This window comes from Saccopteryx bilineata, chromosome 3 (assembly GCF_036850765.1).
Source record: "Saccopteryx bilineata isolate mSacBil1 chromosome 3, mSacBil1_pri_phased_curated, whole genome shotgun sequence".
Taxonomy (NCBI): domain Eukaryota; kingdom Metazoa; phylum Chordata; class Mammalia; order Chiroptera; family Emballonuridae; genus Saccopteryx; species Saccopteryx bilineata.
In genome coordinates this window covers 304,106,138-304,126,697 of record NC_089492.1, presented here as the reverse complement: position 1 = coordinate 304,126,697, position 20,560 = coordinate 304,106,138, and the positions used below count along the sequence as shown (strand labels likewise).

General features: G+C 42.3%; 1 protein-coding gene, 1 long non-coding RNA gene and 1 pseudogene across 7 annotated transcripts in view; 1 reads left to right on the top strand and 2 right to left on the bottom strand.

Moving 5' to 3' along the window:
• The window catches only part of LOC136331995 (zinc finger protein 420-like), a 107,104-nt gene that overhangs the window by 20,901 nt on the left and 65,643 nt on the right, over positions 1–20,560 (bottom strand). For 5 of the 6 annotated variants that reach the window (XM_066271211.1, XM_066271209.1, XM_066271213.1 and 2 more), the window contains 2 exons: positions 7,421–7,488; positions 509–5,555 (listed from right to left, as the gene is read on the bottom strand). In XM_066271211.1, the coding sequence (XP_066127308.1) occupies positions 3,564–5,555; positions 7,421–7,488 (2,060 nt within the window). In that variant the 3' untranslated portion in view covers positions 509–3,563. Of the gene's footprint in view, positions 1–508; positions 5,556–7,420; positions 7,489–20,560 lie in introns of those variants that run through there. The other variant, XM_066271215.1, reaches the window with a different exon arrangement.
• LOC136332021 (uncharacterized) overlaps positions 1–20,560 on the top strand; it is a 122,932-nt gene that overhangs the window by 63,819 nt on the left and 38,553 nt on the right. The gene's annotated exons all lie outside the window — the stretch shown is intronic.
• Positions 5,571–7,376, bottom strand: LOC136328856 (ATP synthase F(0) complex subunit C1, mitochondrial pseudogene; annotated as a pseudogene).

Here is a 20,560-nt window from a genome sequence, read left to right as displayed (position 1 = left end):
GAAGCAGGAAGCATTGGCCTGACCTGTGGTGGCGCAGTGGATAAAGCATTGACCTGGAATGCTGAGGTTGCCAGTTCAAAACCCTGGGCTTGCCTGGTCAAGGCACATATGGGAGTTGAAGCTTCCTGCTCCTCCCCCCTTCTCTCTCTCTCTCTCTCCTCTAAAATGAATAAATAAATAAAAATAATTTTTAAAAAAAGCAGGAAGCATTAATTCAGTACTGTAGTTGCTTCCTGTATGTGCCTTGACTGAGCAAGCCCGAGGGTTTCGAACTGGTGACCCCAGCATTTCAGGTCAACGCTTTATCCATCGCGCCACCACAGGTCAGGTGTTACCCATTTTAAGTTATAGGGTCTACCAGCTTTAAAGTAAAAGCTTAAGAGTTGAGTTAGGTGAGCCACTTGTGTTGGAAACCTAAGTTGTTTTGTTCTTAACAGTAGGAAAGGTTGATGTCAAAAGCTTTTTTTTTTTTTTTTGCGGAGGGTCAAAAAGCTGTTTTTGCAGTGGATTGCAGGTCTTGCTAATGACGCTGAAGCAACTCTGTACGAACTGGGATTTTGATGAAGGGGAGGATTTTAGGAGAGTGATAAAACCAGGAACATTTCTTGAATTATAATCAATATAAGGATTTTTAATAAAATAAAAGAACTGCAAGAACTAGGAGGTGAAATGCACAACTCTCCGAGGGGAGAACAGGCCGCTTCGTACCAACCCCCAGGTGCATTTCATTTTCATACAACCTTGACTAGGGCTGGATATGGGAACACATTCAAACTCATTCAGCCTTATTAATGAAAATAATATATTTAACATTTTTTGCTTACTTATTTTAGAAAATGAAAAAGAGAGAAAAAGAAACATCAATTTGTTCTTCAACCCATTTATGCATTCACTGGTTGATTCTAGTATGTGCCCTGATTGAGGATAGAACATGTCATCCCAGCACATCAAGACAGTGCTCCAAATACATGTGTAATGTGTCAAAATACACATTACAAATACTCCAGAAGCATTTCTAAAAAAAAAAAAAAAGATTTCATTTTTAAAATTTTTTCAGTTAAGGAGAGGGAGGGAAGGACAGACAAGAAGGGAGAGAGATGAGAAGCATCAATGAGAAGCACCCATTCTTCTGATATTATGATCTGACAACAGCGCTTTCTTTCTTATCCAGATTGGAGGCTAATTATAGATACAATAATTTTATGCATTAAGGAATGTGTTATCTATACTTTTTCAGATATCGCAATAAGGTTTTTTATTTCAATACCTCAACTGCCTGGCTGGTGGTGGCACAGTGGATAGACTGTTGACCTGGAAACGCCAAGGACACTAGTTCAACCCTGGGTAAGGTAAAGACACGACAAGCAATCAGTGAACAACTATAAAGTGAAGCAACTATGAATTGATAACTTCTTGTTCCCTCACCTCCTCTCTCTGTAAAATCAATAAATAAAATATTTTTAAAAAATCAACTAATGTTCATCCCTTTCTTTTTTTAAACATTTTATTATTATTTTTTGGCCCCGGCATGTTGGCTCAGTGGTAGAGCGTGAGCCCGGTGTATGGAAGTCCTGGATTCAATTCCTGGTCAGGACACACAGAAGAAGCACCCATCTGCTTCTCCATCCTTCCCATCTTTCTCTCTGTCTCTCTCTTCCCCTCCCACAGCCAAGGCTCTACTGGAGCAAAGATGGCCCGGGTGCTGAGGATGGCTCCATGGCCTCTGCCTCAGGTGCTAGAATGGCTCTGGCTGCAATGGAGCAGTGCCCAGATGGGCAGAAGATCGCCCCCTGGTGGTCATGCCAGGTGGATCCCGGTCAGGTGCATGCAGGAGTCTGTTTGACTGATTCTAATGTCAGAAAAATACAAAATATATATATATATATTTTTTAATTTTTTAGTTAAGGAGAGAGAGGGAGGGACAGACAGGAAGGGAGAGAGATGAGATGCATCAATTCTTTGTTGCTGCACCTTAGGTGTTCACTGATTGCTGTCTCATATGTGCCTTGATGGAGGGGGGGGGGGACAGCTCCAGACAACTCAGTGATCCCTTGCTCAAGCCAGAGACCTTTGGCTCAAGCCAGCCACCCTGCACTCAATCTGGTGAGCCCATGCTCAAGCCCACAACGTCAGGATTTTGAATCTGGGTCCTCAGCATCCCAGGCTAGCAGTCTATCCACTGCACCACTGCCTGGTCAGGCTATTTATTCATCTTTTTTAAAGAGGGCAGAGAGGCAGAGAGAGAGGGGGAAGGAGAAAGAGGAAGAAAGGGGGGAGGAGCAGGAAGCATCAACTCCCATATGTGCCTTGACCAGGCAAACCCAGTGTTTCAAACTGGCAACCTCAGCATTCCAGGTTGATGCTCTATCCACTGTGCTACCACAGGTCAGGCAATGTTCATCATGTTTATCTCTGAATATTGCGAAGGTACACCAAGATTTTAATGACCTACTACCATGCTTTCTTTAGAGTACTGGTAAAAGTACTTAAAATTCATAATGTTCCTCTGTCTTACATTAATGGAAATAAAAGATGCCCTTTATTGTGACATATAACATTCTAAATCAACCACAAACAGCATCTCTATTTAGATGTTCTTTGTACACTCTGCATTACAGTACCATTGGAAAAGTAGATATGCATGAAACCCACCTAATATACAACAGCTCACAGATCTTTAACCCTTTGAGTAGTGAGTTTTTTTCATGCTTGCTGATCCCCCCCAGGAGTGAGTTTTTTTTTTTCCAAAAAATAAAATCAGTTTTATTAACTTAAAATCATGTTTGTTTGATAAACAATTTATGGAAACAAGAACATACATTTGCCTTTTTTTGAGGTTGCCTTACATATTTTTAAAATAAAATTTTTTGTACGATCGTACTCTGGATGGTCAGGAGGCACGAGGATGTACATGAATGTTCATACTACTCAAAAGGTTATGATAGCAACATTCAACTTCACGGTGTCACACACACATCAGGAATACAAACAGTAGCATCAACTAATATGAATATAATCAAAATAATATTTCCTTTTTAAAATGTCAAATATCTGTACTGGAAAAATAAAATAGAATTTACTGAAATTACACATAAGGAACCATCCACACCCTCAGTATTTTGAAACATACTAAAAAGTACTTATCTCAGTTGTTTTTTGGGGGGGTTTTTTTGGTGACAAACGTAAAGAGACAGATAGGGACAAACAGGAAGGGAGAGAGATAAGAAGCATCAATTCTTCGTTGCACCTCCTCAGTTGTTCATTGATTGATTTCTCATATGTACCTTGACCTGGGGGCTACAGCAGACCAAGTGACCCCTTGCTCAAGCCAGCGACCTTGGGCTCAAGCTGGAGATCTTGCTCAAACCAGATGAACCCGCACTCAAGCCGGTGACCTCAGGGTTTCGAACCTGCATCCTCCACAGCTCAGTCTGACACTCCATCAACTGCACCACCACCAGGTCAGGCTTTCTTTTCATTTCTTTTTTAACTTTGGATTATTCCATATGGTTAAATGTTTTGCCAGAATATCTACGTTTACTGTTTCTCTCCATCGTGAATTCTCAAACGTTAAGTTTTGAGCACACATTAAAGGTTTTGCCACATTCTCTATATTTGTAGGGTTTGTCTCCAGCATGAATTCTCTCATGTCTAGTAACACCCCACTGCTGATTAAAGGATTTAGCACACACAGTACATTTGTAAGGCTTCTCTCTGGTATGAATTCTCTCATGTCGAGTAAGACGCCAATGGTCATTAAAGGTTTTGCCACATTCTCCACATATATAAGGCTTCTCATGACAATGAATTATCTCATGTTTAGTAAGATTCCCTTGCCAAGCAAAGTCTTTACCACACTGCTTGCAAGTGTAAGGTTTCTCTCCAGTATGAACTCTCTGATGTACATTAAGTTTGGAACACCGGATAAAGGACTTGTGACATTTTCTACATTTATAAGGCTTCTCTCCAGTATGAATTCTATGATGTTCAGTAAGGGTTGAGGAATGGGTAAAGGCTTTGCCACACTCTCTACATTTATAAGGTTTTTCTCCAGTATGAATTCGCTCATGTTGGGTAAGACACCACTGCTGACTAAAAGCTTTGGCACATACGCTACACTTATAAGGCTTCTCTCCAGTATGAATTCTCAGATGTTGAGTAAGTTTGGAACACTGAATAAATGCTCTGCCGCATTCTCTACATTTGTAAGGTCTCTCTCCAGTGTGAATTCTCACATGTACAGTAAGACATGAATGGCGTTTAAAGGCTTTGCCACATTTTCCACATTCATAAGGCTTCTCTCCAGTGTGAATTCTGCGATGTTGAGTAAGGTTTGAGTGTTCATAGAAGGCTTTCCCACATTCTCTGCATTTGTAAGGTTTCTCCCCAGTATGAATTCTTCTCTCATGTTCAGTAAGACATGAATGCCATTTAAAGGATTTGCCACACACTTTACATATGTAAGGCTTTTCTCCACTATGATTTCTCTCATGTTGCTTAAGACACCAACGGTAATAAAAAGTTTTGCCACATTGTCCACATCTGTAAGGCTTTTCTCGAGAATGAGTTTTTTGATGTTTAGTAAGGTATGAATGCAAAGAAAAGGCTTTTCCACACACCTTACATCTGTAAGATTTCTCTCCACTATGAATGATCTGATGATGAGTAAGTTTGGAGGAACGATTGAAGGCCTTGCCACATTGTCCACACTTGTAAGGCTTTTCTCCAGTGTGATTTCTCTGATGGTCAGTAAAGGTTGAGAACTGGCTAAAGGCTTTGCCACATTCTTTACATTTATAAGGCTTCTCTCCAGTATGAATTCTCTGATGTTGAGTGAGTGCTGAGCGCTGGCTAAAAGCTTTGCCACATTCTATGCATTTATACGGCTTCTCTCCGGTATGAATTCTGCGATGTTCAGTAAGGTTTGATGATTGGCTAAAGGCTTTGCCACACTCTTTACATTTGTATGGTTTCTCTCCAGTATGAACTCTTTGATGTTTGGTAAGTTCTGAACGGCAGATAAAGGCTTTGCCACAAACTGAACATTTATAAGACTTCTCTCCAGTATGAATTCTAAGATGTTGAGAAAGTTTTGAACGCTGCATAAAGGCTCTGCCACATTCTCTGCATTTGTAAGGTTTCTCCCCGGTATGAATTCTTCTCTCATGTCCAGTAAGACATGCAAGCCATTTAAAGGCTTTGCCACATTCTTTACATTTGTAAGGCTTTTCTCCAGTATGGATTTTCTTAAGTCTATTTAGATTTTCACTGACAACTCTCCCACACGGGTTACATTTATAAGCTTTCTCCTCAGAATGAATACTTTTTTGATCAATATGATTTGAAGATCTATCACATTTACTTTCTTTCTTTGTCTTCTCCAGAATATGAATAACCTGATGACTATTTTGGTCTGAAATTTGTTCATTGACTTTTCCACCTTTAAAATAGTTCTCTGGAAGTTCATTTCTATGAAGTTTATGGGAACTTGACTCTTGGTTAAAGTTTTTTGAATGTTCATTGCATTGATAACTTCTGTCTCCATTATATGGACTCTGGTAATCATTGAAGACAGAAAAGCCTTTAGTGACAGGTACAATTTCATTAACCACGTACACTATTTACAAATAGTTATTCAGTGATACATATTAAACCTAGCTGATTGTATAAAGGAATGCACCCAAGTTTATGAAATTAGAACATTGCAATAAAAAAACCATTACTTCACAACAGGAAAATAATTCCTTATTAAAGGGAATGCCAAATTGTGCAGACTTCATTTTTTTTTTTTTTAAGAGAAATGTTGTGTTTAATGGTAAAGCTTAGCACGTTTCAGCTCTGGGCACGGCTTGGAGGCGAAGCAGCAGGGATAGGTAGATGACCCCCACGGAGCCTCACATGGCAAAGAGGATGAGGAAGACAACCATCAAACAGAAGAGCCTCATGGCCTCAGACATGGCCAAGCCCAGAATGGCATAGGAGAAGAGCTGCTGATTGAGAGACGGCTTTCTGGCATAGCCAATCATCAAACTGCCCAACACCATTCCTATTCCAGCCCCTGAACCAGCCACACCCACTGTTACAGCCCCAGCACCAATAAACTTGGATGCCGTGTCAATGGCCCGGGATACAGCACTGGTCTGGAACTCCCTCCTGGCCACCTGGAGTGGGGAGCTGCTGTAGGAAGGCTGTTCAGATGGGATCTCCGGCCTACTCAGGAATGAGGGCGATGCAGGCCTGATTGGACCCCTGGTACAACAGCGGATCTGAGCTGGAGGAATGAGCAGTGTCCCGGTGGTCTGCAGTTTTTCAGTCTGTACTCCCACTGCCCTGCTGCCTTTGCTCTGACCACGGCTCTTGCCTGGCTCAAGGTGACTGAATCACCTCCCAGCTTTAGCTCTAGGTTTCCCACACTTAAATATTTTATGGGCATTAGAAATCTCTTGGCTTTGGCCAGTAGGCTCAGTGGTGGAGCATTGGCTCAGCATGCAGGTGTCACAGGATCAATTCCTGGTCAGGGCACACAGGAGAAGTGACCATCAGCTTCTCTTTTTCTCATTCCCTCCCAGAACTATGGCTCGACTGGTTCGAGCACATTGGCCCTGGGTCCTGAGGTTGGCTCCGTGAAGCCTCTGCCTCAGCTGGTAAAAAAAAAAAAAGCTCGGTTGCAAGCATGGCCAGACAGGGATTTCCAGGTAGATCCTAGTTGGGGTGCACACAAGAATCTAATTCCCCTCCTTTCACTTGGAAAAGAAGGAAAAAAAAATTTTTTAATTCTTTTGGGGCCCTGGCCGCTGGCTCAGTGGCAGAGCGTCGGCCTGGCGTGCAGAGGTCCCGGGTTCGATTTCTGGCCAGGGCACACAGGAGAAGCGCCCATCTGCTTCTCCACCCCTCCCCCTCTCCTTCCTCTCTGTCTCTCTCTTCCCCTCCCGCAGCTGAGGCTCCATTGGAGCAAAGATGGCCCGGGCACTGGGGATGGCTCCTTGGCCTCTGCCCCAGGCGCTAGAGTGGCTCTGGTCACGACAGAGTGACGCCCCAAAGGGGCAGAGCATCGCCCCCTGGTGGGCAGAGCGTCGCCCCTGGTGGGCGTGCCGGGTGGATCCCGGTCGGGCGCATGTGGGAGTCTGTCTGACTGTCTCTCCCCGTTTCCAGCTTCAGGGAAGAAAAAAAAAAAATTATTTTGGGACTCTACCATTAGAAACACACTGATGTGCAAATGTAACTGACTTCCAGTGGGAGGTTTCCCAAGTGTGTAATACGTTTGACATCTTTAGAAAACAAAGATTTTTATTATGAATAATTGCACCAGGTTAGTTCTGTCCACATGAACACCCTTTCTTCTCCTCACACTTTCCCTCAGATTCCAAAGTGTCCATTTTCATAAGTGTCCATTATCAAAGCCCCACTCTCCAAACCTTACCAGCATTTCAGAGAAGAACTCTATTCCTGGATTCCACAATAAGATCTGGTCGTCTTCAGATGGCACAGCTGAAATCAAGACAAAATAAATGTTCAGTTACAACACTTAGGTGAATGTACTCTGAACTCACCTGTGGTGACTGACCAAATTCCACTTCTGAGGACTCCAAAAGCAAGTTAAGAGATCAGAGCAAGAAAGGTAACAACGAGGACAAGTCACTTCACACAAGACAAGTTGGTCACATTTGCCAACAGGACCTGCTCAAACCCCCTGCACACAACAACAATATTATAAGAAAATCCCCAACTCCCAGTTTCTTCTCAGAGAGACAGAGATGGGGCACTGTGTGTTCAGTGATCGCGCTGTTTTGCAGCTTCTTGAGGACTGTTTCTGTTTAGCACGACTGAGTGCTGAAAGAATGCGGTAGCAGTGAGTGCGCTGCAGCGGCTACTGAAAAGACAGGGGAGTCACTGTTCCAGAACCTCCGAGATGGCAGGACTGAAGACAGATGTCAAAGACAGACGGATGTCATGGGTACCGAGAAATAAACGGAACACATTTTTAACACACAACTTACACAAACAAAATAAAGAATGCACATCTCCAGATGGTTCTGACAGAAATTCAAATTTCTCTTGTTTTCTGCTGTAAAATGCAAGTTGATTAAACCTGGTTCATTATAATTCCAAACCTCACAACTGATATGAAGGCGTACAGAGAAACAGAGTACCAAGTTCCAATCAGAAAACAAAATAAATCTCCAGAAATCGGCACTACATTACAGATATATATTATTTACCTGAAAAAAAAAAAAGCAAATAACCACCTAAAAATGGAAAAGTAGACAACACTGACAACTACATAATATCAGGGAAACTGCATGACCGTAAATGATAACGCATAAACAAAGGCAGTATAAAACAAATAGAAACGGGAAGCTGAAAATCACAATACCCACAGTAAAAAATACAGTAGAATCAGTGAAAGCTGTGACTAAGGTAAGGAAAGAATCAAAACATTTGTACATAGTTCATTAAAAATTTCAATACAGGGAAGCTAAAAAATATAGAAAAATGTGGCAGTTCTTAACCTTTTACACTGGGGGACCAGTGAAAATGGGAGAATAATTTTGGACACTCCTAACACAGAAATCACCCTGAGCATAAATTAATTCACTAAGATCTTCATACAACATCAGGGTAAACTCTTTCAGGGACTGGCATGAAATTTCCAGAGGACCAGTCTGCAGACTGGCAGTTGATCAACACTGGCCTAGAGGACTCACAGGACACCAAGGAAACGACCACGCTTTGCACAGAAAGGGGACCCAGAAAGATAGGAGAGTGGAAAGGGGTTAACAGCTTACATGAATAATTAATAGTTTAATATTTTGACATTTGGAGAAAGAGATGTACAAATTCAAGCAGCTCACAGAATTCTAAATGGGATGGATGAATATAAAAATGTCAACAGAAGAATATATTATAATCAATATATTCATCTAGAACAACTATCTTAAAAGCATTAAAAAAAATTTGTCAAGAAAAGAATAGCTCCTCTCAGAATATCAGGTTTCTCAGCAGAAAAAGAGCATGAAATAAAATACTAAAAAAAACCAAAAACCCAAAAAACTGTCAACCAAAAATACTGTATCTGACAAGAGATCAACAAAAATCGAGAATGATTTTCCCAGCTCAAAAACACCAAAGACTTTTTCACCGTTAGATCTACCCCAGAAAAAATGATTAAATTTTTTTTTAAATTTATTCATTTTAGAGAGAGAGAGAGAGAGAGACAGGGGGGAGGAGCTGGAAGCATCAACTCCCATATGTGCCTTGACCAGGCAAGCCCAGGGTTTTGAACCGGCGACCTCAGCATTTCCAGGTCAACGCTTTATCCACTGCGCCACCACAGGTCAGGCCAGAAAAAATGATTAAAAAAATCCTTCCATGTTACAAAAAAATTCTAAACAACACTATAAACATAACAATTTCTTATATGTAAATATATACACAAATATAAAATTCCATAGCAGTCTAATGATAAAGCAGAAATCACTTTGATTTCTCCTATAGAACTTTAAAAAATAAAAGCAATAAGATCCTAAACTTTAGTTATAAAATAGATACACAACTGTGGGAGGCTGAAAGCTGACCAAGTCCTCGCAGTTTAAGGCTTAAGCTAAAGGCTAAGGAAGCCTTCCCCACACCTCCAAGTTGGCTGTGAAGCCCTGTTTCCACTGGTCCCATCCCCTCACCTCGCTTGCTTGATGAAGTTGCTAGAGGCAATTTACATGACCTCCCTCTCACTCTTTGTTCAACTGTTGATTTCAGTTAGGCATGGTGGGGGGGGGATTCCTGTTTATGCCTCAGATGTGTGACTTTGTATCGGAGACTTCCTTATTTGCAAAGGGCTCTGCACTATCTAATAAAGCAAACCTGGGGCTTTGCTCTGCTCTGGCTTGCCATCAGCTTGCAGAAACCTCCTCCCGTCCTTTCTCTTTCTGTGTTTATTTTTTAATCCTCCACCGTTCCCACCTGAGACCTGCAAAATTACAAGTCTCGCTGGTTCACAACACACAGCATAAAATATATAATGTGATATCAATAAAATAAGTGAGTACAGGGTTAAAAATGACAAGTAGAAGAGTTTTTGTATGCAACTGATGCTATCAGTTTTAAAGTGTATTGTTGTTCAATCTCCGGTCAAGGCAGAAAGAGGAACAGCTCGATATCCATGTCTTTCTATCTCTCCCTGCCTCTCTCTATAAAAGAAAAGATATAAAGTGTATTCTTACAACTTTCAAATGTTTTAAATACCTCCTGTTGTTAAAGAAACAACAATAATATAAAATAAAATGATCTCTGTTAACAGGTTACAAAATTGTGTACTGGAAATCTCATAAACACACTTTTATTTTTTTGAGAAAAGAAGGGAGAGATAGAGAAAGAGAAGCATATTTCCCGTTTCAGCTAGGTTTGCATACATTGGTTGCTTCCCATATGTGCCTGACCAGGGATAAAACCAGCTACCTTGGTGTTTCAAGACAATGCTCTTACTGAGTTACCAGCCAAGAGGCAAAATGCATATTTTTTATTTTTATTTTTTTTATTATTTTTATTTTTTTAAATTTTCAACTGGGATTTTTTTTAATTCATTTTAGAGAGGAGAGGGAGAGACAGAGAGAGAGAGAGAGAGAGAGAGAGGAGAAACAGAGAGAGAGAGAAGGGAGGGAGGAGCTGGAAGCATCAACTCCCATATGTGCCTTGACCAGGCAAGCCCAGGGTTTCGAACCGGCGACCTCAGCATTTCCAGGTCGACGCTTTATTCACTGCGCCACCACAGGTCAGGCAATGCATATTTTTTAAACAACAAAAATCAAAAGAACTTCTCAAGAGCCCTGGCCAGGGGTGCAGTGGATATAGTGTCATCTCAGAGCACTGAGGTCACTGGCTCAAGCCCATCAGGGCATATATGAGAAGCAATCAATGGGCATAGAAAGTAAAGTGAGGAAAAACAATTTGGTGCTTATCTCCCCCCCTTCCCTCTCTCTCTCAAAAATAAAAATGAAGGAAGAAAGGGAGGGGGGAAGGGAAGGAGGAAGGAAGGAGGAAGGAAGGAAAGAATGAAGGAAGGTAGGTAGGTAAGTAGGTTGGTTGGTTCTTAAAAGTCAGGATATAAAAATAACCCATGAAATTATTTGTGCTCCTATACAGTAATACAAATTAAAACAAAAAACAAATTATGTCATTACATAAACAATAGCATAGAGAAGAATAAAATACTTAGGAGTTCACTTAATGAAGGAGGTGTACACCATCTATGATAAGTATAAAATATTGCTGGGTGGAATTAAAGAAGAAATCAATAAATGAACAACCCATGCCATAATCTTAAATTGGAATGCTAATAGTATAAACTGTCAATAGTCTACAAGGCGATCTAAGCATTCAAAGCAATCCCTATCAAAATCCCAATGACACCTCTGGCAGAAATTTAAAAAGCTCATTCTAAAATTAATATGGAATATCACAGAACACCAGATAACCAAAATAATCATGGAAAGGAAGTGTCAAGTTAAAGGTACCATGCTTCTTTTTTTTCTTTTTTTTGGCACCATGCTTTTTTTTTTTTTTTTTTTTAATTTATTCATTTTAGAGAGGAGAGGGAGAGACAGAGAGGAGAGACAGAGAGAGAGAAGGGAGGAGCTGGAAGCATCAACTCCCATATGTGCCTTGACCAGGCAAGCCCAGGGTTTCGAACCGGCGATCTCAGCATTTCCAAGTCGACGCTTTATCCACTGCGCCACCACAGGTCAGGCTGGCACCATGCTTCTTAATGTTTTATTTTTAATGAAGTGAGAGCAGGGGAGGCAGAGAGACAGATGTAGTGGAATAACCCACTGCATGGCCTTGGATGGGAACACAGCCAACAAGAAAAGAATGTTTTGCCAAGAGAATTGTTTTGTGACTTGAAGGCGGGTCACTGAAACAGGTCTATGTGACTGAAGGCAGTTGCTGGGCTTTTCTCAGTAAAACATTCTCATAAGATTTCTGTTCCTTTCAAGATTTCTGTTCTTTATCCCTTGAGATAAAGAAAGGAATGCTGTGAGAACCATAGAAGCAATAGCAATTAAAGCCTTTTGATATTATATTATTATTAAGCTATCATGCAGGTGTACTCCATGTATCTTTAAGTAAAAGTTATGCTTGATGTTATGCCAATTTCTCAGTAAACAAGCTTTTTGAAGTCTTGTGAATAAAAACAGGACACAGTGTGAACTCAGGGCCATTTGCCTAAGTGAGCGGTGGTCCTTTGCTAGTCCACGATGATTTCGTCTGCTGATCTCTCTCTCTGCGCCCCTAACTCACAACAACAGACAGACTACTGCATGTGTCCCCACAGGGATCCATCTGGCAAGCCCCCTACTGCCATTCTCTGCCCATCTGGGGAGTTTCTCTGTTGCTTGGCAACCAAGCCATTTTTAGGGCTTGAGGCAGAGGCCACAAGCCATCCTCAGCACTGGGGGCCAATTTGCTCAAGCCAATATAGCCATGGCTACAGGAGGCAGGAGAGATACAGAGAAAAGGAGAAAGAGAGAAAAAGAAAGAGAGAGGAGGGGGAGGGGGAGAGAAGCCGATGTGCACTTCTCCTGTGTGCCCTGACTGGGAATCAAACCTGTGACATCCACACACTGGGCTGATGCTCTACCACTGAGGCAACCGGCCAGGGATGCTTCTCATGTAAAACATATTTCAAGTAAAACATTTCTTTTTTTTTATTAGTTCATTTTAGAGAGGAGAGGGAGAGACAGAGAGAGAGAGAGAGAGAGAGGAGAGAAGAGAGAGAGAAGGGGGTAGGAGCTGGAAGCATCAACTCCCCTATGTGCCTTGACCAGGCAAGGTCAGGGTTTCGAACCGGCAACCTCAGCATTTCCAGGTCAAAGTAAAACATATTTCAAATTTGCTGTTATCAAAAAAGTCTAGGCCCTGGCCAGTTGACTCAGCGGTAGAGCGTCGGCCTGGTGTGCGGGGGACCCGGGTTCGATTCCCGGCCAGGGCACATAGGAGAAGCACCCATTTGCTTCTCCACCCCTCCTCCTTCCTCTCTGTCTCTCTCTTCCCCTCCCGCAGCCAAGGCCTCCCTGGGGATGGCTCCTTGGCCTCTGCCCCAGGCGCTAGAGTGGCTCTGGTCGCGGCAGAGCGACACCCAGGAGGGGCAGAGCATCGCCCCTGGTGGGCAGAGCGTCGCCCCTGGTGGGCGTGCCGGGTGGATCCTGGTCGGGCGCATGCAGGAGTCTGTCTGACTGTCTCTCCCCGTTTCCAGCTTCAGAAAAATACAAAAAATAAATAAATAAATAAAGTCTAAAATGAGCCCTGGCCAGTTGGCTCAGTGGTAGAGCGTCGGCCTGGTGTGCAGGAGTCCCAGGTTTGATTCCCGGCCAGGGCACACAGGAGAAGCGCCCATCTGCTTCTCCACCCCTCCTCCTCTCCTTCCTCTCTGAATCTCTCTTCCCCTCCTGCAGCGGAGGCTCCATTGGAGCAAAGATGACCTGGGCACTGAGGATGGCTCTGTGGCCTCTGCCTCAGGCGCTAGAATGGCTCTGGATGCAACAGAGCGACGCCCCAGAGGGGCAGAGCATCGCCCCTGGTGGACATGCCGGGTGGATCCCGGTCGGGCGCATGCGGAGTCTGTCTGACTGCCTCCCCGTTTCCAGCTTCGGAAAAATGCAAAAAACAAACAAACAAACAAAAAAAGTCTAATATGGACATTAAGATAAAGGTAAATAATGAAGAATGATAGAATAAAGTGCCAAAATACAACTTTTCCTAGAAAAGCTCAAATAATCTTCAACAACAGTGCCCATACCACAAAATACTAAAAAGAATATATTCACGCTGGCTGGGTAGCTCAGTTAGAGCATCGTTCTGATAGTCCAAGGTTACTGGTTTGTTCCCTGGTGAGGGCACATACAAGAATCAAATAATAAATGCATAAATGAGTGAAACAATGAACCAATGATTTTTTCTCTCTCAAATCAATTATTAAAAAAAATGTTTAAAGGCCAGTTGGCTCAGTGGATAGTGTTGGCCCAGCATGCAGATGTCCTGAGTTCGATCCCTTGTCAAGGCACACATGAAAAGCGACCATCTGCTTCTCTTCCCCTCCCTCTCCCCCTTCTCTCTCTCTTCCTCTCTTGCAGCCAGTGGCTCGACTGATTCAAGCATAGGACCCAGGCGCTGAGGATAGCTTGGTTAATTCAAGCATCAGCCTGAGACACATATTGATAGGTAGATCCTGGTCAAGGCTCATGCAGGAGTCTGTCTCTCTATCTCCCCTCCTCTCACTTAAAGAAAAAAAGAAGGCCCCAGTAGAGTGGCTCACATCAAGGCACATCAGAATTAAAATGCTAAAGTAAAAAAAAACAAAGAAAGAATACTAAAGGCTGAAAGAGAAAAGCAATTAATTACCTACAAAGGAGCTCCCATAAGGCTGACATCTGACTTCTCATCAAAAACACTTCAGGCCAGAAGGGACTGGCAAGAAATATTTAAAGTGATGCAAAATAAGAACCTACAACCAACACTACTCTATCGAGCAAGGCTATCAATTAAAACTGAAGGAGAAATAAAGAGCTTCTCAGACAAAAAAAAAAGCTCAAGGAGATCATTACCACCAAAACAGTACTGTAAGAAAAGTTAAATGGCCTACTATAAGAGAAGAGAAAAAAATAAAAAAGAAATCAAGAGAACAGGATTGTAGGCTTAAAGAATAAAATGGCGGCCCTGGCCGGATGGCTCAGTGGTAGAGCGTCAGCCTGGTGTGCGGGGGACCCGGGTTCGATTCCCGGCCAGGGCACATAGGAGAGGTGCCCATTTGCTTCTCCACCCCCCCTCCTCCTTCCTCTCTGTCTCTCTCTTCCACTCCCGCAGCCAAGGCTCCATTGGAGCAAAGATAGCCCGGGCACTGGGGATGGCTCCTTGGCCTCTGCCCCAGGCAGAGCGACGCCCTGGAGGGGCAGAGCATCGCCCCCTGGTGGGCAGAGCGTCACCCCTGGTGGGCATGCCGGGTGGATCCCGGTCAGGCGCATGCGGGAATCTGTCTGACTGTCTCTCCCCGTTTCCAGCTTCAGAAAAAAAAAAAAAAAAAAGAATAAAATGGCAATAAATAAGTAAATATCAATAATAACCTTAAATGTAAATAGATTGAATGCTCCAATCAAAAGACACAGGGTAGCTGCATGGATAAGAAATCAGGACCCAGTCTGACCAGGTGGTGGTGCAGTGGATACAGTGTTGCACTGGGACCTGGAGGACCCAGGTTTGAAACCCTGAGGTCGCTGGCTTGAGCGGGGGATCGTGGACATGATCCCATGATCATTGGCTTGAGCCCAAAGGTCACTAGCTTGAAGCCCAAGGTCGCTGGCTTGAGCAAGGGGTCACTTGCTCTGCTGTAGCTCCCTGGTCAAGGCACATATGAAAAAGCAGTCAATGAACAACTAAGGTGCCACAACGAAGAATTGATGCTTCTCATCTCTCTCCCTTCCTGTCTGTCTGTCCCTCTCTCTGTCTCTGTCTCTGTAAAAAAAAAAAAAAAAGTTAAAAAAAATAAGAAAACAGGACCTGTATATATGCTGTCTACCAGAGACCCGCTTCAGAACAAAAGGTACACATAGACTGAAAGTGAAGGGATGGAAAAAATATTCCATGCAAATAGAAATGAAATAAAAAAGCTGGGGTAGCAATACTTATATCTGACAATATAGCCTTAAAATCAAAGGCTATAGTAAGGAAAAAGGAAGTTCACTACATAATTATAAAGGGAGTAATTCAACAACAGGATATAACCATTGTAAATATTTATTCACCCAATATAGGATCACCTAAATATATAAAGCAGATTTTGATGGGACATAAAGAGCAATACAATAACAGTAGGGGATTTTAACACACCATTAACATCAATGGATACATCCTCCAGACAGAAAACCAACAAAGAAACAGTGGCCATAAATGACAAACTAGATCAACTGGATTTAAGTGACAACTACAGAACATTTCACCCCAAAGCAGCAGAATATACATTCTTTCCAAGTGCTCATGGTACATTTACTAGGATAGACCACATATTAGGACACAAAACAAGTCTCAATAAATTTAAGATGGAAATAATATCAAGCATATTCTCTGACTCCAATGGCATGAGACTAAAATCAACTACAATAGAAAAACTGAAGGCCCTAGCTTGTTGTTTCAGTAGTAGAGCGTCGACCTGGTGTGTGCAAATCCTAGGTTCAATGCCCAGTCAAGGCAAAGAAGAGAGGCAACCATCTGCTTCTTGACCCCTCCCCTCCCTTCCCCTCCCCTGCCTTCCATTCCCCTCTCCTCTCTCTCTCTCCACCTCTCACAGCGCTAGTTCAACTCACTTGAGCAGGTCGGCCCTGGCTGTTGAGGATGGCTCTGTGGAGCCTCTGCTTCAGGTGCTAAAAATAGCTCAGTTGCCCACAGACCCAGATGGGCAGAGCATTGGCCCCAGACAGGATTGCTGGGTGGATCCCAGTCAGGGCATGCATGGGAGTCTGTATCTCCCCAACTCTCACTTAAAAAAAATAAAAAATAGGCCCTGGCCGGTTGGCTCAGTGGTAGAGCGTCGGCCTGGCGTGCAGAAGTCCCGGGTTCGATTCCCGGCCAGGGCACACAGGAGAAGCGCCCATCTGCTTCTCCACCCCTCCCCCTCTCCTTCCTCTCTGTCTCTCTCTTCCCCTCCCGCAGTCGAGGCTCCATTGGAGCAGAGATGGCCCGGGCGCTGGGGATGGCTCCTTGGCCTCTGCCCCAGGCACTAGAGTGGCTCTGGTCGTGGTGGAGCGACGCCCTGGAGGGGCAGAGCATCGCCCCTGGTGGGCGTGCCGGGTGGATCCCGGTCGGGCGCATGCGGGAGTCTGTCTGACTGTCTCTCCCCGTTTCCAGCTTCAAAAAAATACAAAAATAATAATAATAATAATAATAATAAATAAAAAATAAACAAACCTGGCCTGACCAGGTGGTGGTGCAGTGGATAGAACGTTGGACTAGGATGTAGAGGACCCAGGTTCAAGACCCCGAGGTTGTCTTGAACCCAAGGTCGCTGTTTCGAGCAAGGGGTTACTCAGTCTGCTGTAGCCCTCCAGTCAAGGCACATATAAGAAATCAATCTATGAACAACTAAGGAACTGCAACGAAGAATTGGAAGTTTTTCATCTCTCTTCCTTCCTGTCTGTCTGTCCCCCTCCCTGACTCTCCTTGTCTCTGCCACAAAAAAAAAAAAACCCACAAAAAAAAAACCCCACACCTGAAAAATAGTCAAACATTTGGAGGCTAAATAGGATGTTAATAAAGAACAAATGGGTTAACAATGAGATCAAGGAAGAAATAAAAATTTCCCTGAAACAAATGAAAATGAACATACAACAACCCCAAATCTATGGGACACAGTCCTGAGAGGGAAAGTTCATAGCATTACAGGCATACCCAAAGCAGCAAGAAAAAGCTCAAATAAACAATCTAACCCTGTACCTAAAAGAACTAGAAAAAGAACAACAAATAAAGCCCAGAGGAAGTAGGAGAAAAAAAATAATCAAGATCGGAGTGGAAATATATGACATAGAGGCTAAAAAAAAAACTAATACAAAACATCAATCAAATCAAGAGCTAGTTCTTTGAAAAGGTAAATAAGGTTGAAAAACCTTTAACCAGATTCATCAAGGAAAAAGAGAGAGAACCTAAATATTTGAAATTAAAGATGAAAGAGAAGTAATAACTGACATCAGAAATATAAAGGATTTTCAGAAAATACTATGAAGAACTATATGCCAAAAAATTGGACAACCTGGGTGAAATGGGTAAGTTCCGTACAATCTTCTGATCTGAATCTGGAAGAATCAGAAAACCTAAGCTGACTGATTACAATAAACGAAATTGAAACAGTTATCAAAAAACTCCCAGTTAACAAAAGTCCTGGACCAAATGGCTTCACAGGCAAATTTTACCAAACATTCAAAGAAAAATTAACACCTATCCTCAAACTATTCCAAAAATTCAAGAGGAGGGAAGACTTCCAAGCTCATTTTATGAAGCAAGCATGATCCCAATTCCAAAACCAGGTAAAAACACTACAATGAAAGAAAACTATAGGCCAATATCCTTGATGAGTATAGATGCCAAAATATTCAATAAAATATTAGCAAGCCAGATCCAGCAATATATTAAAATGATCGTACATCATGATCAAGTGGGATTTATTCTGGGATGCAAGGCTGGTACAATATTCGCAAATAAATAAACGTGATCCATCACATAAACGAAAGATAAACCCTGGCCGATTGGCTCAGTAACAGAACATTGGCCTTATGTGTGGATGTCCTGGGTTCGATTCCCAGCCAGGGCACACAGGAGAAGCGCCCATCTGCTTCTCCACCCTTCCCCCTCTCCTTTCTATCTCTCTCTTCCCCTCTTGCAGCCAAGGCTCCATTGGAGCAAAGTTGGCCCAGGCGCTGAGGATGGCTCCATGGCTTCCACCTCAGTCGCTAGAATGGCTTTGGCCGCACGGAGCATCACCCCCTGGTGGGCATGCTGGATAGATCACGGTCGGGAGCATGTGGGAGTCTGTCTCTCTGCCTCTTCACTTCTCACTTCAGAAAAATACATTAAAAAAAAATTTTTTTAAAGGATAAAAATTACATGATCATATCAATAGATGCAGAAAACGTATTAGGTAAAATCCAGCACCCATTTATGATCAAAACTCTCAGCAAAGTGGGAACACAGAAACATACCTCAACATGATAAAGGCCATCTATGACAGACCCACAGCCAACATCATACTCAATGGGCAAAAATTAAAAGCAATCCCCTTAAGATCAGGAACAAGGCAGGGGTGCCCCCTTTCACCACTCTTATTCAATGTAGTACTGGATAGTCCTAGCTACAGCAATCAGACAAGAAGAAGAAATAAAAGGCATCCAAATTGGGAAAGAAGTAAAATGGACATTATTTGCTGATGACATGATACTGTTCATAGAAAAATGTAAGGTCTCAGCCAAAAATCTACTAGACTCAATAAGTGAAATGTGGCAAGGTGGCAGGATATAAAATATTCAGAAATCAGAGATATTTTTATACACCAATAATGAACTGACAGAAAGAGAAATTAAGGAAACAATCCCCTTCACTATTACAACAACAAAAAATAAAGTATCTAGGAACAAATTTAACCAAAGAGGTAAAAGACTTTACTTGGAAAATTATAAGACATTGATAAAAAAAATCAAGGAAGATACAAACAAGTGGAAGCATATACTGTGTTCATGGCTAGGAAGAATAAACATCATTAAAATGTCCATATTGCCCAAAGCAATCTGCAGATTCAATGTAATACCTATTAAAATACCAATGGCAGACTTCACATATTTAGAACAAATATTTCAAAAATTTATATGGAACCAAAAACGAACCCCAAATAACCTCATTAATCTTAAAAAAGAACAAAGGGAAGTTATCCCACTTCCTGATATCAAGTTATATTATAAGACCATTGTAATCAAAACTGCTTGGTACTGGCATAAGAGCAGGCATATAGATCAATGCAACAGAACAAAGAACCCAGAAATAAACTCCATGCTTTTATGGCCAATTGATATTTGACAAAGGAGGCAAGAGTATACAGTGGAGTAAGGACAGTTTCTTTAATACATTTATTTTTTTATTTTATTTATTTATTTAATTTTTTTACAGAGACAGAGAGAGTCAGAGAGAGGGACAGGAACAGACAGGCAGGAACGGAGAGAGATGAGAAGCATCAATCATTCGTTTTTTCATTGTAACACCTTAGTTGTTCATTGATTGCTCTCATATGTGCCCTGTGGGCCTTCAGCAGACCAAGCAACCCCTTGCTTGAGCCAGCTACCTTGGGTCCAAGCTGGTGAGCTTTGCTCAAACCAGATGAGCCCGTGCTCAAGCTGGCGACCTCAGGGTCTTGAACCTGGGTCCTCCAGCATCCCAGTCCGATGCTCTATCCACTGCGCCACCCCGTGGTCAGGCAACAGTCTCTTTAATAAATGGTGTTGAGAAAATTGGACAGGTACCTGCAAAATATGAAACTAGACCACCAACTTACAACAGTCACATAAATAAACTCAAAATGGATAAAAGACTTAAATCTAAGTCTCAAAACCATAAAAATCTTAGAATATCTCTGATATCTCTTGTAGTAATATTTTTGTCTATATATCTCTGCAGGCAAGTGAAATAAAGGACAAACTAAACAATGGGACTATATCAAACTAAAAAGCTTTTGCACAGCAAAAGACACCATTAACAAAATAAAAAGAAAATCCACTCAAAAGAACATATTCACTGATATTTCTGATAAGGTGTTATTAACAACAATTTATAAAGAACTTCTAAAAGTCAACATCAGCAAGGTATACAACCCAATTTAAAAATGGGCAAAGGGCCTGATGTATGGTGGCATAGTAGATAAAATGCTGACTTGGAATGCTGAGGTTGCCAGTTCGAGACCCTGGCTTTACCTAGTCAAGGCACATATGAGAAGCAAGTTGATGCTTCCTGTCCCTCTCCCCCATCCTTTCTCTATTTCTCCTCC